This window comes from Antechinus flavipes, chromosome 4 (genome assembly GCF_016432865.1).
Source record: "Antechinus flavipes isolate AdamAnt ecotype Samford, QLD, Australia chromosome 4, AdamAnt_v2, whole genome shotgun sequence".
Classification (NCBI taxonomy): Eukaryota; Metazoa; Chordata; class Mammalia; order Dasyuromorphia; family Dasyuridae; genus Antechinus; species Antechinus flavipes.
Window position 1 is genome coordinate 24,009,017 of NC_067401.1, and position 20,942 is coordinate 24,029,958.

Consider the following 20,942-nt stretch of genomic DNA (forward strand, 5'->3'; position numbering starts at 1 on the left):
CAGCATCAGTGATTTTTTCATTAAGTGTCTGAAGGGGGCAGCTAAGAGATGGCCCATGGAGAGAGCACTGGTCTGAGAGTCAGAAGAAACGAGTTCAAATCTGGTCTCAGAAACTTATTAGCTGCGTGATCCTGAGCAAGTCACTTGACCCTGCCTCAGTTTCCCCATCTGTAGAATGAGCTGGAAAAGGAAATGGCAAATCGCTTCAGTATCTCTGCCAAGAAAACCCCAAATGGGGTCACTCAGATCTGGGGGTACAAAGAAAGGTAAAAAGTAGTTCTTGTTTATTTGTTTTAGAGTCTTACAGTTTTTCTGCACAGGGAAATTCTTGGTAAACAATTGAAGGGTACGATTTAAGTATTTTCAACAATTGTCTGGGGTGATGAAAAGTTAAGTGCCTGATCCTTCTGGGTGCCAGAATCAAGTCAAGACTTGAACCCAGAGCCTCCTGGTCTCAGATGTCAGCGCTCTCTCTAGGGCATCAGTTTCCTTCTCCAAAGACACATGGTTGGATAGGGGCCCAGCCCCCCCGGACCCTTGGGCAGAAGCCCCCCAAAGTTCCCGACAGCCCTAGCATGGCCTGATTCCAATTTCCTTCTGGGAGGCGAAACTTCGGCCCAAGCGGTGCTAGATCGAGTCGGTCTGGGGGCTGAGATTGAAAGCCACCTGCCTCCGCACTCCCACACTGGCCCAGCCCCCCCTTTCCCCTTCTTCCTGTGCATTTTTATAGTCAACATCACTAAATAATTGAGCTTCAGGAACAAGTTACAGACATCAATTATGTACCGCCTTCTTTGTATCCGGCCTGGCCTTGGGGGCCGCGAGGGGCTCGGCCCCTCCACTCCGGTGTGCGCCTCTTCCTCCGTCCCCCCATCTTTACCACTGTGTCCCCACTTATTCTGTCTCTCCCCCTCTTTATCATAAGACTCTTAGATGTTTAATGAGGGGACCCAGAAACCTTCTGGGCCAAACACCTCATTTTATAATAAAAGCTTCCGATTTGAGAAGGGCCATCTGATCCAAGCCCCTTATTTTTACATAGGAGGAAACTGAGGCATGGAGATGTAAATTTGCCCAAAGCCACCCAGAATCCTAGATCTAGACCAGAAGAAGCTCAACAAGTCCTTCAGCCCAATTCCCATTTTAGAGATGAGGAAACCGATTCTGAGAGAGGGTCGGGGCTGAGGGGCGGCTCCCTCCCTGGTTGAGCGGGTCTCCAATGGCCAAGAATGGCTACGGAGGCCAGAAAGGGTTTGTGGGGATTTTTTAATGCTTCTGCCACTTGTAAAATCCCCCTGTATCCGGACAGCTCGGCGCCCTTCCCCTCACTGTTTCCCACCGTGGGACTTTGGAGGGCCGTGGGATTTCCAAGAGATCAGGCCCTGGTCCAATAGACTAGTGCTGGAGAGAGCCATCGGCATCCCGAGAGAGGGCGGTGGGAACTGAAGGTGCAGCATTTTCACTTTTTTGCTGTTGTTTGCTTGCTCTTTTCTCTTTTTTTTCCTTTTTGATCTGATTTTTCTTGTGCAGCACGATAATTATGGAAATACATATAGAAGAATTGCACATGTGTAATACGTATTGGATTACTTTCATGGAGGGAAAGGGTGGAGGGAAGAGAGGGGGATAATTTGGAACCCAGGGTTTTGCCGGGGCGGCTGTTGAAAACCATCTTTGTGTGTTTATTTTGAAAATTAAAAAATGATTCGAGAGAGACAGAGACAGAGACAGAGACAGAGAAAGAGACAGACAGAGAGAGACAGAGACAGAGACAGAGAGACAGATAGAGACAGAGAGAGAGAGAGAGAGAGAAAGAGAGACAGTGACAGACAGAGAGGGAGACAGAGAGACATAGAGAGACAGAGAGAGAAAAGAGAGAGACAGTGACAGAGTGAGAGAGACAGACAGAGAGAGACAGAGAGAGGGAGAGGGAGAGACAGAAAGAAGAGACAGGGGGAGAGAGAGACAGAGAGAGACAGAGAGAGAAAGAGAGAGACAGTGACAGAGTGAGAGAGACAGACAGAGAGAGACAGAGAGAGGGAGAGGGAGAGACAGAAAGAAGAGACAGGGGGAGAGAGAAAGACAGAGAGAGAGAGCCAGCGCTAGGGAGCTCAGGCCCTCAGGCCATCCCTCCCCTGTCCCTGCCCACCTGGCCCACTCATCTGCTCTGGCCTCTCAGGGAGGTCTGCCTCCTTGCTGGCCATGTCTCTCTCTCTCTGTTCACAGTCAGGGATGCTTCTAGTCAGACCCCATATAGGAGGGTCCCCTGGGTAACCCCTGGGATCCCCCCTGGGCTGCTTCTCCAGGCAGCCCACCTCCTTTGGCAAGAGCTCTGGCTCTTGGGACGGCCTTCCTGACACTGATCCTCGAGCCGTCTCTCTGATGTTTCACCCACTGCACCTGGTTCTGCCCTCTGGGTCCTTCAAGCCCTCATCCCCCACCCTCCAAAGCCCCCAACCTTCTCCTCTCCAGGAACATTCCCAGTTCCTTGAGCTGATCTTAGCAGCCTCCTCCAGGGAACGGAGGGACCTCCTAGAATGGGGCCGCCAGAAGGCAGGGCCCGGTAGCCACCATCGTCCTCCCACGTCGGCTGATCTGGCTCCCAGCAAACACACGCCGAACTTACGGGTCACCAAGACCTCCAGATCTTTTTCAGAGAAATTCCTCTCAAGCTACACCATGAATCTGGTTCCTTGGACCCATGAAACAGGAATGGTGATTCCCTCCCCGCCTGCTCTGTGAAGCTTCTGAGAGTGTTCAGAACCTCAGAGAAAATAACAGAGTGTGGGAGAATTCTTCAGAGCCCGTCCCTAGAGTCTGGGGTCAGGGTGGTCAGCTGCAGCAACCCTTCGGGGTCCCTTTCCTTGTGGAAGGAGGCAGGGATGGGGCTGGAGGGTTTATAGGAAATCCTTCCATCTCCTTGTCTCCATCTGGCCATCAGGCCCAAACCTCCTCCCCTGCCTCCAAGAACAGATTGGGGGGAGTGGCTCCATTAGAGCTGGTCGGGCTCACAGCCGCCGGAAGCGAACGGTTCTCGGCATGTGTTGGAACCGGAGAAGAGCCGAGCGGGGGGAGACGGTGAGCTCGGGCTCACGGTTACAGATGTCCCGGGCAGGGACGGGGCAGGAGGGCAGCCAGGTTGGAAGAGGTCGAGTTGGAAGAACAGGGGCCTTCAGATCCGGTGCCGTGTCCGAGGCCCAGACTGACACCTGGTTCTGCGACAGAAGATGCCGGACTTGTCATCGGGGGCTTGGATTCAAGCCCCAGCTCCTGCTCTTAGCACCTTGTGACCTTGGACCAAAGTCATCATAAGCTCCGGCCCTGGGAGGCCTCCTGGCTCCAGCCCAAGCCCTTTTTGGACCTCCCAGAGGGTCCCGGAGCCGCCTCAGGCTGAACAGATTCAAAGGGAGGCACTTCAGAGCCACACGAGTCAGGTTTCTGTGGTTCTGAGACACAGGGAGCCCCCTGGGCCCAGTGCCGTGCGTCCGTGGGCGAAGCGTCGTCCGTCAGCGCCAGCCTTTCCTCGCCACCTCACTGCCAGGGCGGGAGTCGGGGCTCGTGTGTGTGTGGCCCAGTTAGGGCCCGGGCCGGTGTTCGGCCGCCCTCCTGGTCTCGTCGTCTTCTCCGGAAGCAGCACCAGAGGGTTCTGGGGGCTCTGGGCTCCCTCAGCAGAGGGGAGTTCTGCTCAAATCCGCCCCCTCCCTACTCCCACCTGAGAGCGCGCTGGCGATTCTGGCGCCCAGGTGCTCCTCGGCTGCAGAGCCGTGGATCTGGGGTCAATGAGCTCATTGTTCAGCCGTGTCTGACTCTCTGTGACCCCGTTTGGGGAGTTCTTGCCAGATTCACTGTTGGGTCTGCCATTTCCTTCGCCAGCTCATTTGACAAATAGGGAAACTGAGGCAAACAGGGTGACTTGCTCAGGATGGCACAGCTAGTGTCTAAAGCCAGATTTGAACTCATATCCAGCCTCAGATACTTCCTAGCTGTGCCATCCTAAGCAAGTGACTTCACCTCTGTCTGTCTCAGTTTCCTCAGCTAGAATACTGGCATCTCACAGAGGAGCAAATGAGATGGTATTTGTAAAGCACAGTGCCTAGTACATAATAGGTGGTTAATAAATGCGTGTTATTCTCCTCTGACACGAGGCAGGAAGGACCCCTGAGATCCCTTTCAGCTGACATTTATTAGGCCCCAGAAAGAAAGGTCTTACTATTAGCGTCTCCTTTCACAAGTGCCCAGCAAAAAGGGAAATGGTGGAGTCTCCCAGGGTGAAAGTCCTCTCTGGAGGGAGGCCGAGGACCAGGTTTCCCTCCTGCCTCTGATGCTTGCGATTCGTGTGACTTCTGGCAAGTTTTGAACCTCGTTTCCTCAACTTCGGAACGTGGGGGTCGGAGCAGTGGCCGACGGGGCGTTCTGACCACCGGGCTGCTCCTGCGCAAGCAGGACTGAGGATGCTGGGGAAGCTCTGGCGGCTTCCGAGCCTGATTGCTCCTGCTCCTCAGGTGCGAAGCTGTTATTTCTGCCAGTGCTGAGGCTGGCCACCCCTGGATGTCAGCGCCCACTCCCCCTGCCCTGCTCCGGATCTGGCTGGCTTCTTTCGGGTGATGCTCGAGGTTTGCCTCCGAGGGAGGAGGAAGGGACTCCCCTGAACTAGCAGACGGAGCGGCGGTTCCTGGGAGAGGCTGGAGGGAGCCAGGTTGCAGACTTAGAGCTGGAAGAGACCTGAGGGGCCAGGCTAGCTCAATAGCCTCGTTTTTCACGGAAGGAAACTGAGGCCTCAGGTAGCAAGCATCAGAAGTAGCATTTGAACTCAGATCCTCTGACTCCGGGTACCATGGTGACCTAGCTCCTAAAGGCTGGGGGAAATCTGTGTTCAGACACTTAGTGGTCATTGTGGGGAGAGGATGTCGGCGCTCGGGACGGACCCGGATTGGGGCGTGTTGGTGTTGGGGGAGACGAGGCAATGAAGGGAAACTGGGCTCCCAGAATTTCTCTCCATGGGTGGCTGCCTCTATAGGATCTTCCTGGGCAGCATCTCGTCCCATCCCCCTCACTCTGCAGATGAGGAAATTCAGGTCCAGAGCAGATAAATGATTAGCCCTAATCTAATGTTGTCCAGCCTTCGTTCTTGAAGGGGACCAGTGACATCATGAGGGCAATGTGTTGACATAAGGTAGGGAGAGCTGCTCTCTCTCTCTTGATCTCTTTCTGTGTCTCTCCTTTCTCTCTCTCTTTTTCCCTCCCTCCCTCCCCCTTCCTTTCTCCATCCTTCCCTCCCTTCCTCTCTGTCTCTGTGTCTTTCTCTCTCACTCTGTTTCTGTCTTTTTGTCTCTCTCTCTTTCTCTGTCTCTCTGTCCCTCTCTGTCTTTCTCTTCATCTATCTCTTTCTCACTCCATCTCTGTCTCTCTGTCTGTGTGTGTGTGTGTGTCTCTCTCTCTCCCCTTTTCATTCTCATCTCTTCTTCTGCAGAAATTCCCCAGGCCCCAAGGTCAAATAGGACATGAGGATGACTCTTCTTGGAGGCCCTAGGAGGGGGGGCCATTCCGGGCGAGGGCGGTGAGCCCTCCCCCTTTGGGCCAAACCCCAAAGCAGGCTCTGGAGCTTCTTGCAAGACTAAGCTGAGGGAAAAAAAAAAAAGACTAAGCTGAGGGGGCGGACGGAGGGAAGCCGGGCTTCTCTGACCTGCTGTGGGCCCAGGGAGGGCCCTGGTTCCCCAAGCTGCCTCCCTCCTCCACCCACTCTGCCCCGCTCCCCTCCTTCCCAGTCTCTAATTGCCGAGTCTCACTAGGGATGCTCTGGAGAGATCAGGAGATCGTGCTTGGAAGGAGCCGCTGCCGCCGCCCGCTCCACAGTCCGACCTTTTCATTTCCTCCTGACAAGTCATATCGAAGACGCTTAACAAGCCCAGATCTGTTTGAGCCGAGAGGAGGATTTAATAAGGGGGGTGTAGATGTGCAGGGGCAGGGGTTGGATGTCCAATGTGGGTGACAACAGCAGCAAGGCTCCTGGTCCCGACTCGGCCAGCACCCACTCTTTCTCTGCCCGGGTCTCCTGGGTCCTTGGTGGCTGCCGGGTCTCCTGGGTCCTTGGTGGCAAAGTGGTTGGCAGTGCCATGCTGGCAAGTTCCTGCCTGGGCTGGCAGCTGCTACAAGCATTGGGCTTTTTATAGTGTTCCCGCCTATGCTGAGGCCTGTGGGGGATCCAGAGAAGCAGAAGAACCCTAAATTCGTGCTTTAAGGTTCTCACGACCCTTTTAAAAATGGTTTTTTAAATGTTTTTATTGATATCTTTTGTTTTTACATCACCTTTATTTTCCAGATTTATCCTCCTTTTCCCCCACCCAATGAGTCATCCCATGTAACAAAGGAGAAAAAAGAAATTGGGGAAAAAACAGTTCAGCAGAGCTAGCCAATATCAAATCTAAGTGGATTCGGCGTTCCAGATCCATCACCCTCCACCCCTGCAAGGAAGAGAGGGAGACAACATTTTGCTCATTTTGTCTTTAGGGAAAAGCTTGATCATTACTTACCCAGCATTCAGTTTGGGTTTGAAAAAGTATTTTGAGCTACTCTGGGATTTGTTTTTGGGTTTGTGATTTTTTTTATGTTAGTATCACTTTTCCATCAACACCCTAGTAGTTATGCCTTGTAACTTAGATCAAAATTGAGCAAAATGACCTGGCAAATTGACCATCTGCCTCTCTCACCCTTCCTACCATTTTCTAGCAAGGTTCTTGCAGGTGGGGTCCCCAGCCTGGGGGAGGGGGTGCTAAGAAAGCCGTGCTAGAAAAATGCGTCCTTTCCTGGCCACTCAAGAGACTGTGTATCTGCCCTACTCTATCCACAGACCCTTGCTGTTCTTTTATTTATTTATTTATTTGTTTGCTGAGGCAATTGGGGTTAAGTGACTTGCCCAGAGTCACACAGCCAGGAAGTGTTGTGTCTGACACCAGATTTGAACTCAGGTCCTCCTGACTTCAGGACTGGGGCTCTATCCACTGCACCACTTAGCTGCCTTGACCCCCCCCCTCACTGTCTAACAACCAATAGTAAATGTTTTATCATTATAATAGTCTAATTCCAGTGATGAAAGGGACGGCAGAGTTCATCTAGACTAAACTCCTTATTTTACAGCTGAGGAAACTGAGATCCAGAGTAAGGGAGGGGCCTTGGAACCAGGGAAACCTGGGTTCAAACGGTGCCTCTGACCCACCCTGACTGATGTGACTCTGGCAGATCACTGAACCTCTCAGTGGCTGCAGGCAACCGCCCAGGTTATAAATTTCAGAGAAGGTGACAATCTGCATTGGGAGAGGGAAGCGCCTAAACCAATGGAATCATAGACCTGGAATAAAAAAAAGACAAAATTTGATTTTGCGGGGAATTGGGGAAAAAGGATTACTACTGACTCATATTGAACTCTCAGGCTTTTTGTGACCTTCTCCTCAGAGATAATGTATGCAAATTGCTTAGTAAACCTTAAAAGAGTATATAAATAAAAGCTCTCTTTAGTAGCTCTGAGTTCCCTGTCCTGTCTTTGGACAGTGATTTTTTGGGCCAAATGCAGATCTTTACATTTACTGCTATCAAATTTCATCCATCATTCCAGCCCAAATGGATCTCTCTGGATCCTTATTCCATCATCCACTGTGTTTCTCCTGCCAAATCAGTGTTAGCCACAAATCTGTGCCTTTAGCAGACTTTTTACCAATGACAAAATGTCCAGCAGAACAGGACTAAGGACAGAGCCCAGTGGCACTCTCCCTCTGGATTGATTGAATAAGAAATAGTCTGGTCAATGGACCCAAAGTTATATCAGAACTATAACTAATGTACTGCTATTTTTTTTAATGTTACTTATTTTTCCTGAGGCAATTGGGGCTAAGTGACTTGCCCAAGTTCACACAGCCAGGAAATGTTAAGTGTCTAAGGCCAGATTTGACCTTGGGCCCTCCTGACTTCAGGGCTGGTGCTCTATCCATTGTACCCACTAGCTGCCCCTATTTTTTTTAAAGAGTTTCCTATTTCTCCTCTTCTTTTGGCTTCCTCAGGCATCTAGTAAATGCAATGTGACTCCGGACTTGTCCAGAGCCAGAGGAAACTTTTGTGATCTTTTTGCCCATCACACAAATCTCCCTCTGCTGCCCTTCTCTTCCGAGGACTCCCCCCCCACCATCTGAATTGGGCTGGGTAATTACAAGCATATGGAAGACAGCGCCTGTAGCCCAAATGGTCCGGCCCCAGGGGCCGCCCTCTCGGAGCAGCCCAGTGACCTGTAAGTCAGTTCCCAGCGAGCCTTTGTCTGACACATGCTGAGGACATGTGTGGCAGGCTTGGCTCCGGAACCGCTGAGATTGAAATCAGGTCAGCTGAGAAAATCATCTGTTGGCCGTTCCGTTGGTATGTTTTCCTCGCTTCTTTTTTCTGGATTCTCCCGGCCAGGGTTCTTGCCCTGTGTGTTCTGGTCCGTTCTTTGCTCTTGGGTTCCTGGGGAGAAGGAAAGGCAGAGAGGTTGGAGTGCTGCTGGGCCTGCAGAGAACCAGACCCCTGATCCTGCCCACGGGGCGGCGATTCGGTCCGGTCATTCAGGAAAGTGATATGGCCTTATATAATAGCTACAGAACTGTTCATACCCTTTGACCCAGTTATTCTACTTATAGGATTAGACCCGAAGGATATTATTGGCAGTGAAAAAAGACCCAACTGTACCAAAATATTCCTAGCAACATTATTTGTGACGGCAAAAACCTGGAAACCCACCGGAAGTCCAATAGATGGAGAATGGTTAAATCATGTGTGGTGAACTCAATGGAATATTATTGTACCATAAGAAAAGACAAATATGAAGAATACAAAGAAATAAGGAGAGAGGAATCACCGCCACTGAACACACTCTCCCTATAACTAGGTTAAAGAAGAAGAAATAAAATTCACAGACTCAAGAGATCAGAAAAGGACACAAATTTTTAAAAGTAATGTTTCTTGCAAGAGCAAGATAATATTAAGTGGTAGTATACATGCTGTGCATAATAGGCACTTAAATGTTTGTTCTCTTTTTCTTTCTTTATTTTCGCTGAGGCAGTTGGGGTTAAGTGACTTGCCCAGGGTCACACAGCCAGGAAGTGTTAAGTGTCTGAGACTAGATTTGAACTCAGGTCCTTCTGACTCCAGGACTGGTGCTCTACCCACCAAATAATAATTTTTTAAAAAATAATAACTTTATATTGACAGAATCCATGCCAGAGTAATTTTTTACAGCATTATCCCTTGCACTCACTTCTGCTCCGATTTTTCCCCTCCCTCCCTCCCTCCACTTCCTCCACTCCCTCCCCTAGATGGCAAGCAGTCCCATATATGTTAAATAAGTTGTAGTATATCCTAGATACAATATATGTGTGCAGAACCGAACAGTTCTCTTGTTGCACACGGAGAATCACCAAATAATAATTAAAATAATTAAATATAAATAATGATTTTTATCTTTGTAACAACCTTGGGGGGAGTAGATGTTATTATTAACTCCATTTTACAGATGAGGAAACTGAGACTTACCCAGGATCATGCAGTTGAATTTGAGTCTGGATTTGAATTCAGTTCTTTCTGACTCCCGAACCAGCACTGCTTCACACAGCTGCCCAAAGTTAACATGCTTCCATATAGCATTCTGGCCAAGTCACGATAGCTAGGTGGCCAGTGGATAGAGCACCAGCCTTGAGAGTTCAAATCTGACCTCAGACACTTAACACTTCCTGGCTGTGTGACCCTGGGCAAGTCACTTAACCCCAATTGCCTCAGGGGGAAAAATATTATAGCTTTGATAAAATGAAGACCAATAATAGCATTTACCTCTTAGGGTTGTAGTGGGAATAAAATGAGATAACATTTGGAAAGCACTTGTCACAGTATCTAGCACATAGTAGGGGCTATATGAATGATGATATCAGCAAGCATTTTAAAGAGCCTACTATGTGCCAGGCACTGTGCTCAATTATGTTATTCAATCTGTGGTCTTGTTGAGGGGGAATCATGATCCATACCTGACCATTCTATGATGCTCTTGTCCACATGCTATAAATTGTTCTCAAAGACTCCATTGCACATGATGGGGACCTTCTCTCAAATCTCTTTTGATTGCTGGGAACTTAACCAGTGGGACATTTGGGTTCTCCATTGGCTATAATGTGTTCTTTTTTTTTTTCCTTTTAATTGGGTAGTAATTAGGGTTAAGTGACTTACCCAAGATCACACAGCTAGTAAGTATCTAAGGCTGGATTTGAATTCAGAACCTCCCGACCCCAGGGTCAGTGTGCCCTGCTTGGCCCACTTCCTTTTCCCTCTAATGAGCTAGCCGGCGCCACTTCTCTCACCCAGTTCATCACCGATAACATGTACGGCTCGCTCATGCCCGCCATTCTTCTCCTGATTGTCCTCTGGGTGACCTGAAACTTAGTCTTTTCAGAAACTCGGATGTGACATGACTCACAGACATAAAGCATCTCCAGAGGAAAATGGCTAATAAAAGATGCAGCCTATTCAAGTTAATTTATGTCAATGGCCGGTGATCTGGTCGTGGGGGAACCCTTCCCCCTCGAGGCAGAGCCATCCATCACCCGCAGTCTTTGGGAGCTGCTTTTGGCTCGGAGAGGCTGTGACTTCCTAGAGTCAGGAACAGGAGGAAATCCAGGGCTTTCTAAGGTCAGCGTCCCAACCACTAAGCTACCGTCTTTCTCTCAGATAATACACTTTCCTAAACAAATAATCCGGAGCCGCTAGCTATTCACGCTGTGTTCCCTTATCCGGATGTTTCATTGAGGTCAGGTTTAAAATATTTTTAAATTAAAGAAATCATATAACTGATGGCATTAGCCATTCGTGATATTCAGTTAAACTCGACTACATCCAACTGCTTCAGTTTTTTTTACAGAAGAGGAAACTGAGGCACAAATCAATTAAGTGAGTGACCTGAGGTCACAAGCAGTGACCACATACACACAAGGAGTGTCTGATAGTGTTTTGGTGGTCGCATCTGAGGCGGGAATTGAAGCTAAAGCTCCAGCCCTCCATCCTTTGTTGGAGCAGTGGTAACCTTAAGGAATCAGAGGGGACTGATTCCCACGAAGCCTTTCCCCAGCTGGATGGAGGTGGGGTCTGAGCAGGGACTCTCACCTCCCTCTGCTCCGGTGGTCTCAGTCAGTCAGTCAGTTAACAGGCAGTTATTAGGCGCTTACTGTGGACCAGCCCCCGGGCTGAGCTGACCTTCAAGGAGATGAGGAGTCCCTGGAGTTTATCGTGTCCGAGGATTAACTCTGATTCCCAGGCCAGGGCTGCATGTACAGCTTACACAAGGGCGGGGACCGCTTCCTCTCCGTCCTTGTATCCCCAGGGTCTAGCACGGAGAAGATGCTTGTTGGTTGATTCTTGAATGACATTATCATCCATATCTTAGGACCGCATTTCCTGGATAATCCCTTTAATATCTATTAGCATAATATTTTCATAGGCAATAGGCGTCTACCTCTCCGTCCTCTGCTGCCCTTTGGGTTATTAATACAGTGAAAAGACCCCTGACTTTAAAGCAAGAAGCCCCGGGTTCAAATCGTGCCTCTGTCCCTAAAACCATTGGCCACTTCCTTAAACAAGGTACATCAACTGAGTCAAGATGGCCCGACAGCTGCAGAAAGCCTCAGACACTCCCCAGTGCAGCCAGAACCAGAAACGATGAAATTGGGAAATGTTTTAAAAAAATAAATAAAAATGGGGCAGGCAGGTGGTGCAGTGGATAGAGCCCCGGCCCTGAAGTCAGGAGGACCTGAGCTCAAATCCGCTCTCAGACACTTAACACTTCCTGTCTGTGTGACCCTGGGCAAGTCACTTAACCCCAACTGCCTCAGCAAAAACAAACAAACAAATAAATAGATAAATAAATAAATGAAAATTAAGTAAAATAAATAAAAATGCAACAAAATATAGATAATGTTAATGTGTCATTTCCTAAGTCAATGTGTGACCCAGAAGGATCCTTGTTACGGTTTAATGGCCCCCATTTCTATCTGGACCAGACCATGTCTCGGTCTTTCCCAACTCTAAATGTTTAAACCAAATAAGATCTGTTAAACAATCAGCCTCTTTACCTTGTTGTCATGCCTTGTGTTTTGTAGGTGAGATGGGGAAACTGGGGAAGAATTTGCCTCGGGGGGCGCCCGGTAGCCCCCGCTTCCGGCCTGGGGCTGGTGGGCGAGACTCCTGTCTGGGGCAGGGATCCCAGCCATCCCCCGGCTAACCCACCTCCGTTGTCACCTTGGCAGGAGGGCGATGCCCTGACCACCATGGAGAAGCTCTGTCGGCAGCTGACCTATCATCTGAGCCCTCACTCCCAGTGGAAGCGCCACAGCATGGCGAAGAGGAAATCATCCCAGGCGTCGTAAGTCCCCCTTGGGATCCTGGGAAGGGGCTGCCGTGGAGTCGGGGAATCACAGGGCCGGAGGGAGCCCGGCTGCTTCTCAGCCAGTGACCCTCGCTAGGGCAAAACCGACATGTGGCCATTCAGTCTTTGATAGAAGGTCTATAGTGTGGGGGAACCCGTCACTTCCAGGGGGGACCCATCCGGCCTGGTCAGTGAGATGGTCCACACTCTCCCCTGAGTGTAATCATGGACAAATCACTTATTTTCCTGAGAAGCAGGACCTGTGGTGTGAGGGTCCCTGCACCCTCTCCTAGACAGCTCCCTCACTGGTGGTCCCTGCCACTGTGAGCATCCCGGGCTGGTGGGGAGAATCAAACGCTACCTTCCAGCGACTTCCAATCTTCTCCAGAGACCTTAATAAGGGGAATGTGGGGGAAGGGAAGGGGGGAGACATGCCCCCCCATCAATTTGGGGATCTCTGAATCCAGGGACCGGGCCTTTCCAAATAGATGGGGCTCTCCGCTCTGACAGGAGAGATGTTGTCTCCTGCTCTGAGAATGCTGAGTCTCATCTGGTTCCTTCCATGTCTTTTGGAAAGAGACCCAATGCCTGCTTAGAGGGTGGGGAACAGGGGGTGGGGAGCGGGGTGTACTAGGGGTCTACTGGAAGATAGAAAGGTGTTCTTTCGGGCTTCTCCTGCTCCACGACTGGCACCATTCCTCCCCTTCGCTCCCCTCACTGTGGCTGTACTCCAGGGCCGTTCCTTGGTCATCTTCTTCCTCAGCCTCCCCAGGGCCTCCCTGCCTCCTGCTCCAAACATCCCCTGCACACTCCCAAAGTGCAGCTGAGACAGGGCCACCCCCCTCCTTCTAGGGAGTCCTTATTCCCTTTAAAAGGCAACTACGAATTTAAAAACAGATAAAAGCCAGCGCCTGTTTTGTCACTTCGAGCCCTTTCCCCACTGATTACAGAGCATCCGAGTCACACATGCTCCGTCCTAAGGACGGCCAGTCTGTCCTTCCTACTGTGGGTTTTTTTATTGTAATAAGTTTATTTATTTTAATACTCATTGCTTTATGAATCATGTTGGGAGAGAAAAATCAGAGCAAAAGGGGAAAACCATGGGGGAGATTTAAAAAAACAAACAGAAAAAAGAAGCGATCATAGCTTGTGCTGACGTACATTCCGTCTCCTCAGCTCTTTTTCCTGTCCTTCTGGCTGTTGCTCGCACACAAATCCAGGCCCTCTTTTGTTCTGGACACAGGCCGCCCTCCGGGCCTGGAACTCTCTTTCTCCTTACTGTTTGCCTCTCAGAATATCCGATTTCTTCCCAGACTCGGTTCTGGGAGCCTCCTCTCCTGCTGCCCACAGCCGTCCCGCCCCGGTGCCCCCATGAGCCTGACTCTGTTGGGCACATTTTTGTCTATGGCTCTGAGTGCTCGCGTGGCTCCCCTCAGAGAGTCTCAGCTCCTTGAGGGCAAGCTCTCTCTCATCTCCAGCCTGTGGCTGCTCTGAGCCCAGGCCCTGCCCCAGTGGTTTGGGGATCTCCCCAAGTCTGAGGTTCTGTGTCCTGCGAAATCCAGCTCAGGTGCGCCAGAGATGCTGGTTGATGGATCCACTCTCCTGATTTCCAATTGCTCAGGCAGATGGGGGGCACTCTGGAGAGAAGGGAGTCCTGGGAATAGGGGGGCCTCAGGGCTGGAAGCGCCACTCTCCGTCCCCTCCTCCTCTCCCCAGATGCAGCCTCCGGGGAGCCCCAGATCTGTGGGTGTCATTTCCCGGCCTCCCCCACCCCAGATACTGATTAGTTCTTGAGAGGGCAGAAAAAAACCGGGTAATGAAAGGAGCCCGGAACGAGAAAGAGCCAGAGAGGTAGAGGGAGGGAGGGAGGGAGAAGGAGACATTCCCCAGAGTAACAATTAATTAGCTGTCAGCTCCGAGGAGCAGCTGCATCTGGCTGGATCTGAATTGCTGGAGAGTGGGAAAGGTCGCTGGCTAATTGGTAGTTGGGAGGGAGAGCCCCGGGTCCCCCACGGAAGGTGAGGTGCAGAGGCGATCGGGAGCCCAGCCCCCAAACTGGCCTCCCTTTCCGGGTGCCACGGGAGTGGGGGCAGCTGCATGCTGGGGGGCGTCAGGCTCAGCAGGCCTCCCTCTCGAACCTCTTATATAGAGGGATGCACCAGCCACGTGCTGGGGGATGTCAGGCTGGTTCCCCCTGTCCCAGGCTCAGCAGGCCTCCCTCTCGAACCTCTTATATGGAGAGGTGCACCAGCGGGGGGTTGGAGAGGGCATCAGGCTGGTTCCCCCTGCCCCGGCCCAGCAGGCCTCTCTCTGGAACCTCTTATACCGAGGGGTGCACCAGCTGGAGGCTGGGGGGAGGGGGTATCAGGCTGGTTCCCCCTGCCCCGGGCCCAGCAGGCCTCTCTCTGGAACCTTTTGTACCGAGGGGTGCACCAGCCGGGGGTGGCTTTTCAGGAAGCTGGAGATTCAAGGGAGGGAGATGGAGATTTTGTTCTAGATGACTTTATGAGGAGGAAGTTACTGAACCCATCCCAGAGCCCCTCCATCCTCCCCCAAGATCCTCCCTTCCCTTCGGATCTTTCAGGGGAAACCCTCTGAACGAACAAGTCAGGAAATCAGGTTCAGTTTCTTGCCTTTGTGTGCTGGATGCCGTTCATTTCCTGGGAGGTGGAGTTGTTGGGAGGATGGCAGGATTTAATGTACAGAAAAGTACTTTGGAAACCACTGTTGCAGGTAAGAGTCCCAGTGTAGAAATCTGGCTTCAGATCCAAGCTGAAAAAGCCTTTGTATGAAGGGAAAGCTGTGTGATAAGAGTGTTTGTTTGCGGGCAGCTCGAGGGCCGGACCTGAATCCGGAAAACCAGCTGGGTGACCCTGGGCAAATAACTGAATCTCCGTTTCATTCTCCATCAAATGGGGATAGCCTGTGGTTTCCTCCCAGGTTGTGAGGATCAAATGAGAGAATGTTTGAAAATCATTCTGTAAGCCTTAAAATGCTATTATCATTATCATTATTATTACTCATTAGCCAAGGCAGAGGGAGGCAGAGACGGCTCTATAAACCAAGCGAGCTTGCTCTTGCAAGCCACTTTCCACCTATAAGTAGCATAAAATGAGGAGCAAACCCCAGACCCACGGACCCCAGATTGTCACAGCCTGAGATAACGGCGTTCCCTCTGGCGGCATCTCAGACCTAAGCTTTGCTCTGCAGGTTTGTTAGTCCCCGAGCCGTGAGCGGAGAGCAAGAGTTTGCTATCCAAGGGTCTGGCCAGAGAGACTGAGGGGGGCACAAAAGACACCAAGAGAGGAGGTGGTCAGGACTCACTCAGTTTACACTGAGAAAATAGAGGGGCCGCTCGCTTTGCCTCCTCTCCGTGGACCTCCGACAAATGCTATGTGCTTTTATTGGGATAGCAAAGTGAGTCAGTTCTCAGAATTTGTTTACCCAGAAGCCCAGGGGGTCCCATCAAGGGAACAAGGGGTGTGTATGTGTATAAATATGGGGGTGGGGGAGAAGGGTCAGATTCTTTTTCTTTCTAGCTCCGTCCCTACCCTGGAGAAATTGCAATAAATCCCTAAACGAGGGGTGGCTCGTGTTTAGGGTCCCCCCCAAAAGGCGAGTGACAGAGTTCATTTTAGAAAAAAAAACTGGCTAGTTCCCTCAGAGCTGGACACGCTCTCTAGCTTCTCTGAAGGACCACAGTCAGACAAATTAAGGATTTGCCTGGTCAATCCCTGCTATATTAGGAAGCAGGAAAGTTAATTTGGCCATTTGAGAAGGATGAGATTGAAATAAAGGTCAAAGGTAGGAGGAGGTACGTACACGCCAAGCTTCAAATTGGACCAAACCCCACACTCTCTACTCCTCCCATGCTGTCCCCCCCTCAAGTGGCCCCAGGCTGGAACATGGAGATAGAAAGCCCACTGTTTTTAATCAATTTCAACTTCAATAAGCATTTATTTTTAAATAGACTTCATCGACATGGTTTGCTTTTACCTCACATAGATTTTTTTTTCCATTTATATAGATTTTCTCCTCCCTCCTTCCTATATAACAAATAATTTTTCAAATGTTCTTTTTAAGCATTTTATTTTCAAAACATACGCCTAGATCACTTTCCAACATTCACCCTGATAAAACCTTGTGTTCCAATTTTTTTCCTCTCCCCCTTCCCTCCCATCCCTTCCCCTTTATGTCAAATAAGCTAATATATATTAAACATGTTCAGCCAAAGAAGTTTTTTAAGAGAAAAAGAGGAAGACAAACATTTGTCAAAACCCATTAGTACATTTCAAACAATCTGACGTTGACGGACATCCCCATCCCCATCTCTGCAAAAGGGTTCTTCTCTCTTCTCTGGGGCCAAATTTATGTTTTGTAATTTTACAGTGTTCATTTTTGATTGTTTTGATCAATGATGATTAGGACTAAAAAAGGGCCAGCCTGGAGTCAGCGAGACTTACTAGCTGTGTGACTCTGGACAAGTCACTTTTCCCTGTCTGCCTCGGTTTCCCCACCTGGTCAAATGAGCTAGCTAGAGAAGGAAATGACCAACCAGCCCAGTGTCTCTGCCCAGAAAACCCCAAGTGAGTCACACAACTGAAAAAGAACTAAACAACAACAACTCAGCTGATGCCCCATCTCCTCCATCTCCAGTAAGGCCCTCACGCAGCTGCCAGAGTCATCTTCTCTGTGATTCATTCTCTCCTCAATCTGGCTCCAGCCTAGCTTTCCAGACTAATTTTCCCATCACTCCCCTTCCCACATTCTACATTCCAGCCAAACTGGACAGTTGCCTGTTACCTGATCTCCTCCTGCACTGGTCGGCCGCTGGGGCTTTGCCAGGTTGTTCCAATGCCTGGAACATGCTTCCTCTTTCAGGAGAGTTGCACTTGACTTCCCCCCATCCCCCATCCTTAATTTCTCTCTGTTCCAGCCAGACTGGACCTGACTGTCCCTCTGAACTTGAGGTCCCAGCTCCCATGCAAGCCATCAGATGTCTGGAATATTCTACGGATAAAACCTTTCTTTTTAAGGGCCACCAAACTCGGGTCCCATCTCCGTCCATCCATTCCTCCTTGTCTTTTCCCCCTCAAATAGTCTCCCATCTCTTGGTCTGGATTTCTCATTTGTACCTGTTATGGTCCCCTGTATCTTAATGTGTTTATTGGCCATATTGGAAAGAGAGCATGGAAAGAGTATCCATTTGAATCTTAATGTGTTTATTGGCCATATTGGAAAGAGAGCATGGAAAGAGTATCCATTTGAATCCTGACTCTGCCTTTAACTAGATGAGTAATCTTGGAAGAACCTCTCACCTTCTCCCTCGCTCCCAGGAGATCATATATGCAAGCCCTTGGATTTGTATGCACTTTAGAAAATATTCTCAGAGGATCCATATTCCAAAGATCCCAAATGCCACAGGTCAACCTAGAATCATGGAACCTCAGTAAGAGAAGGCGACCCAAAGGTCAACTGGGACAATCTCCAGATCTGACTCTCTACAGTTGTGTATGTTGCCCTACTAGGATGTCGTCTTGGCCATGTTCCATTTCATCCAATGCCCTACTAAGGTGCCATCTTGGTTATGTTTCATTGCACACAATGTTCTATTATGATCCCATCTTTGCTATGTTTCATTGTACACATTGCCCTACTAGGTTCTCATATTGGCCATGTTCCATTGCATCCAATGCCCTACTATCTTGGTTATGTTTCATTGTACACAATACCCTATTAGGGCGCCATATTTATTATGTTTCATTGCACACAATGTTCTATTAGGGTCCCATCTTGGTTATGTTTCATTGCACACATTGCCCTATTAGGGAGCTACCTTTGCTATGTTTCACTGTATACATTGCCCTACTAGGGTGCCATCTTTATTATGTTTCATTGTACACAATACCCTATTAGGGTACCATCTTGGCTATGTTCCATTGCACACAATATTAGGATGCCATCTTTATTATTTTTCATTGTGCACAATACACTATTAGGGTGCCATCCTGGCTATGTTCCATTGCACACAATATTAGGGTGCCATCTTTATTATGTTTCATTGCACACAATACCCTAGTAGGGTGCCATCCTGGCTATGTTCCGTTGCACACAATATTAGGGTGCCATCTTTATTATATTTCATTGTATACATTGCTCAGCTAGAGTGCCATATTGTTTCCCCATTAGAACGTAATGTCTTTGAGAGTAAGAACAGTCTTTCTTTGTAGTTTGTACCCCAAGAAGTTAGTACAGCACCAGACAGAGTTAGCTCGAATAAATTCTTGATATATCTTTCTATCAATCTCAATAAGTTAATCATCAATCATGTATTAAGCGTGCTGAGGTCAGAGGTTATCCATACAGAGAGTGAAACAATCCCTCCTTAGAGCTTGCACTGTAACCCCCAAAAGCAGCCTTTAATTAAGTCTAAGAGTGCCAGTCTGTCCCTTTAAGTCTTCTCCAGATTAATCTTCCTCAGTCACACTGACGGCCCCTGTTGGCTTTTTCTATTTAAAGGTCCCCTAGGTTTCTATTAGAATTAGGGTCGGGGTTAGAGCTGGATGCTGGGCATTCTGACCCAGCATGCCTTCCCCCCCCACCCCACTAATGTTGGGCTCTTCTTGCCTCCCATAAGGGGGATTTGACCTTAATGGCGCTGGAATGTCAGGAGAACACTTAGGCTAGGGGGAAACAGACATTAAAGCAAATTAGCAAATTAGTTCCTGCCACTGAATGTCTCATTATCTCACCTGTCTCCAGCTGTTTGTTCAAACCTGAGGCATTCTGGGTGGAGGAGCGGAACAGGTGGGGATCCTGCTGGGTCAGAGCAGAAGTCCTTATGATTGGGGTCACCCGGACTTGTCAGCAAAAGCAGAGGAAGTCAGAGGAAGGCCCTTCCAAAAGTCATGTAACACTTCCCTCCATTCTCTGGGACAAGAAAGTCTTTCTCATGCTTAAAGATCTCCAGGAAGAGAGAGTCCTCAGTCTCCCAGCTGTTAAAGACTGAAGAGTCACAGCATTTTGAGCTGGCTGACCCCATGCTCCATCCCTCCCAAAAGGCCCATTTCAACCACCTGACAAATGGCCTTGCCAACTCTGCCTGAAGATCCACCATGTTCCAATGTAGTTCTCTCTGCAACCTGGAACGGATCAGCAAAGCCAATTTCTTTTCCATGGATCAGCCTTCTTGATACATGGAGACAACTATCAAGCTTGGGAAGATGGTCCAGCGGGGTCAGAAGACCTGACTCTTCCATTTGCTGTGACCTCGGACAGCCATTTTCTCCCCTCGTGCCTCAGTTTCCTTATCTGTAAGGACTGGATTAAACCATCCCTGTGTCTCCTTCTAGCCCTAAACCTGCTTTTGTACATAGTGAGTAGGGATTCTAAGGTGGAGAGAAAAGAGGAATTTAGGAGACAGCATTCAGTATAATGAAGGCAGTAGTTCAGTCCCTACCTGAGACACTTCCTATATATTTGTGGGACAAGTCGCATCCCTCCCTAGGTCTCGATAAATGGCATAGTGGGGTTAGGTGGCCTCTGAGGTACATGCCAGCCAAAGTCAATGATCCATAAGGGCGGGGGGCCAGCGGGGAAGAGAGATAGAGGCCCCTCCAAGGAATGGGCAGATTCAGAGGCAGGGGCAATCACAGGACAGGATTTGTATTCTTTTCTATCCCCCAGACCCCTTGGGCAGATAGACCCATTCTCAGAATCATATTTTTAAATGCATTAAATACAGTAAATACAAGATTACAAAGGAAACCAGTTATAGTGAAATATGTTTGTTAAAATATTTCTTTAAATTGCACATATTTCACCTATATCAGATGTATGTGTATATTTATATATATATATATATATTTTTTTTTTTAAGTTCACAGACTATAGATTGAGAGGGAAGAAAAAAGGAGGAGTGATGAAAAGGAAAAAATTTAAAGTGAGAGCAGGCAAAAGAATAAAAGAGGAAGTGATAGGAAAGGAAAAGGAGGAGGAGGGAAGTATAGAGAAAGAAGGGATAAGAATAAGGGATGGGGTTGGAAGGGAGAAGAGAGGAACAGACAGGATGAAAAAGAGAAGAGGGAGAGGAAGGAAAAGGAAAATGGGTCTGAGGGGTACCTGAAAGGAGGACATGGCTGCTGGGGGTTGGAGTATGGCAAGCCCTCTGCCCTCTTTGGGGCCACAGGAACTGCAGGGAAGTCACGCCAAGTGCCCACAGCAGCGATTACAGAGCAGCTCTGGCTGGCTCTGGGCCTTGGAAGCCCCGGGTCCCTCCTGCTCCCTGTGTTTCTAATTAGAAAACCCATTCCTCTCTGGGAGCCACAAATAGGTTGGGAAATGCTTTTCCAGCCCAGCCAGAGTAGGACAGGCAGGTGGGAGCCAGGTTGCCAGCAGGGGGGTGGAGAACCAGGATTGCTAGCTGTTTTCCCCCACTCCTGGCTGTGTTTATAGATTTTGGTCAAAAACACATAAATTTTCCTGCCTGAAAGTAGAAAATGGTGCTGTTGAAGATCTA

At 49.3% G+C, this 20,942-nt stretch overlaps 1 protein-coding gene across 1 annotated transcript in view; it reads left to right on the forward strand.

The window, feature by feature from the left end:
• Positions 1 to 20,942, forward strand: part of LRRC75A (leucine rich repeat containing 75A) — a 118,964-nt gene that overhangs the window by 82,190 nt on the left and 15,832 nt on the right. Inside the window, exon 3 of the mRNA XM_051992045.1 lies at positions 12,306 to 12,421. Coding sequence (XP_051848005.1) covers positions 12,306 to 12,421 — 116 coding nt within the window. The remainder of the gene's footprint in view (positions 1 to 12,305; positions 12,422 to 20,942) is intronic.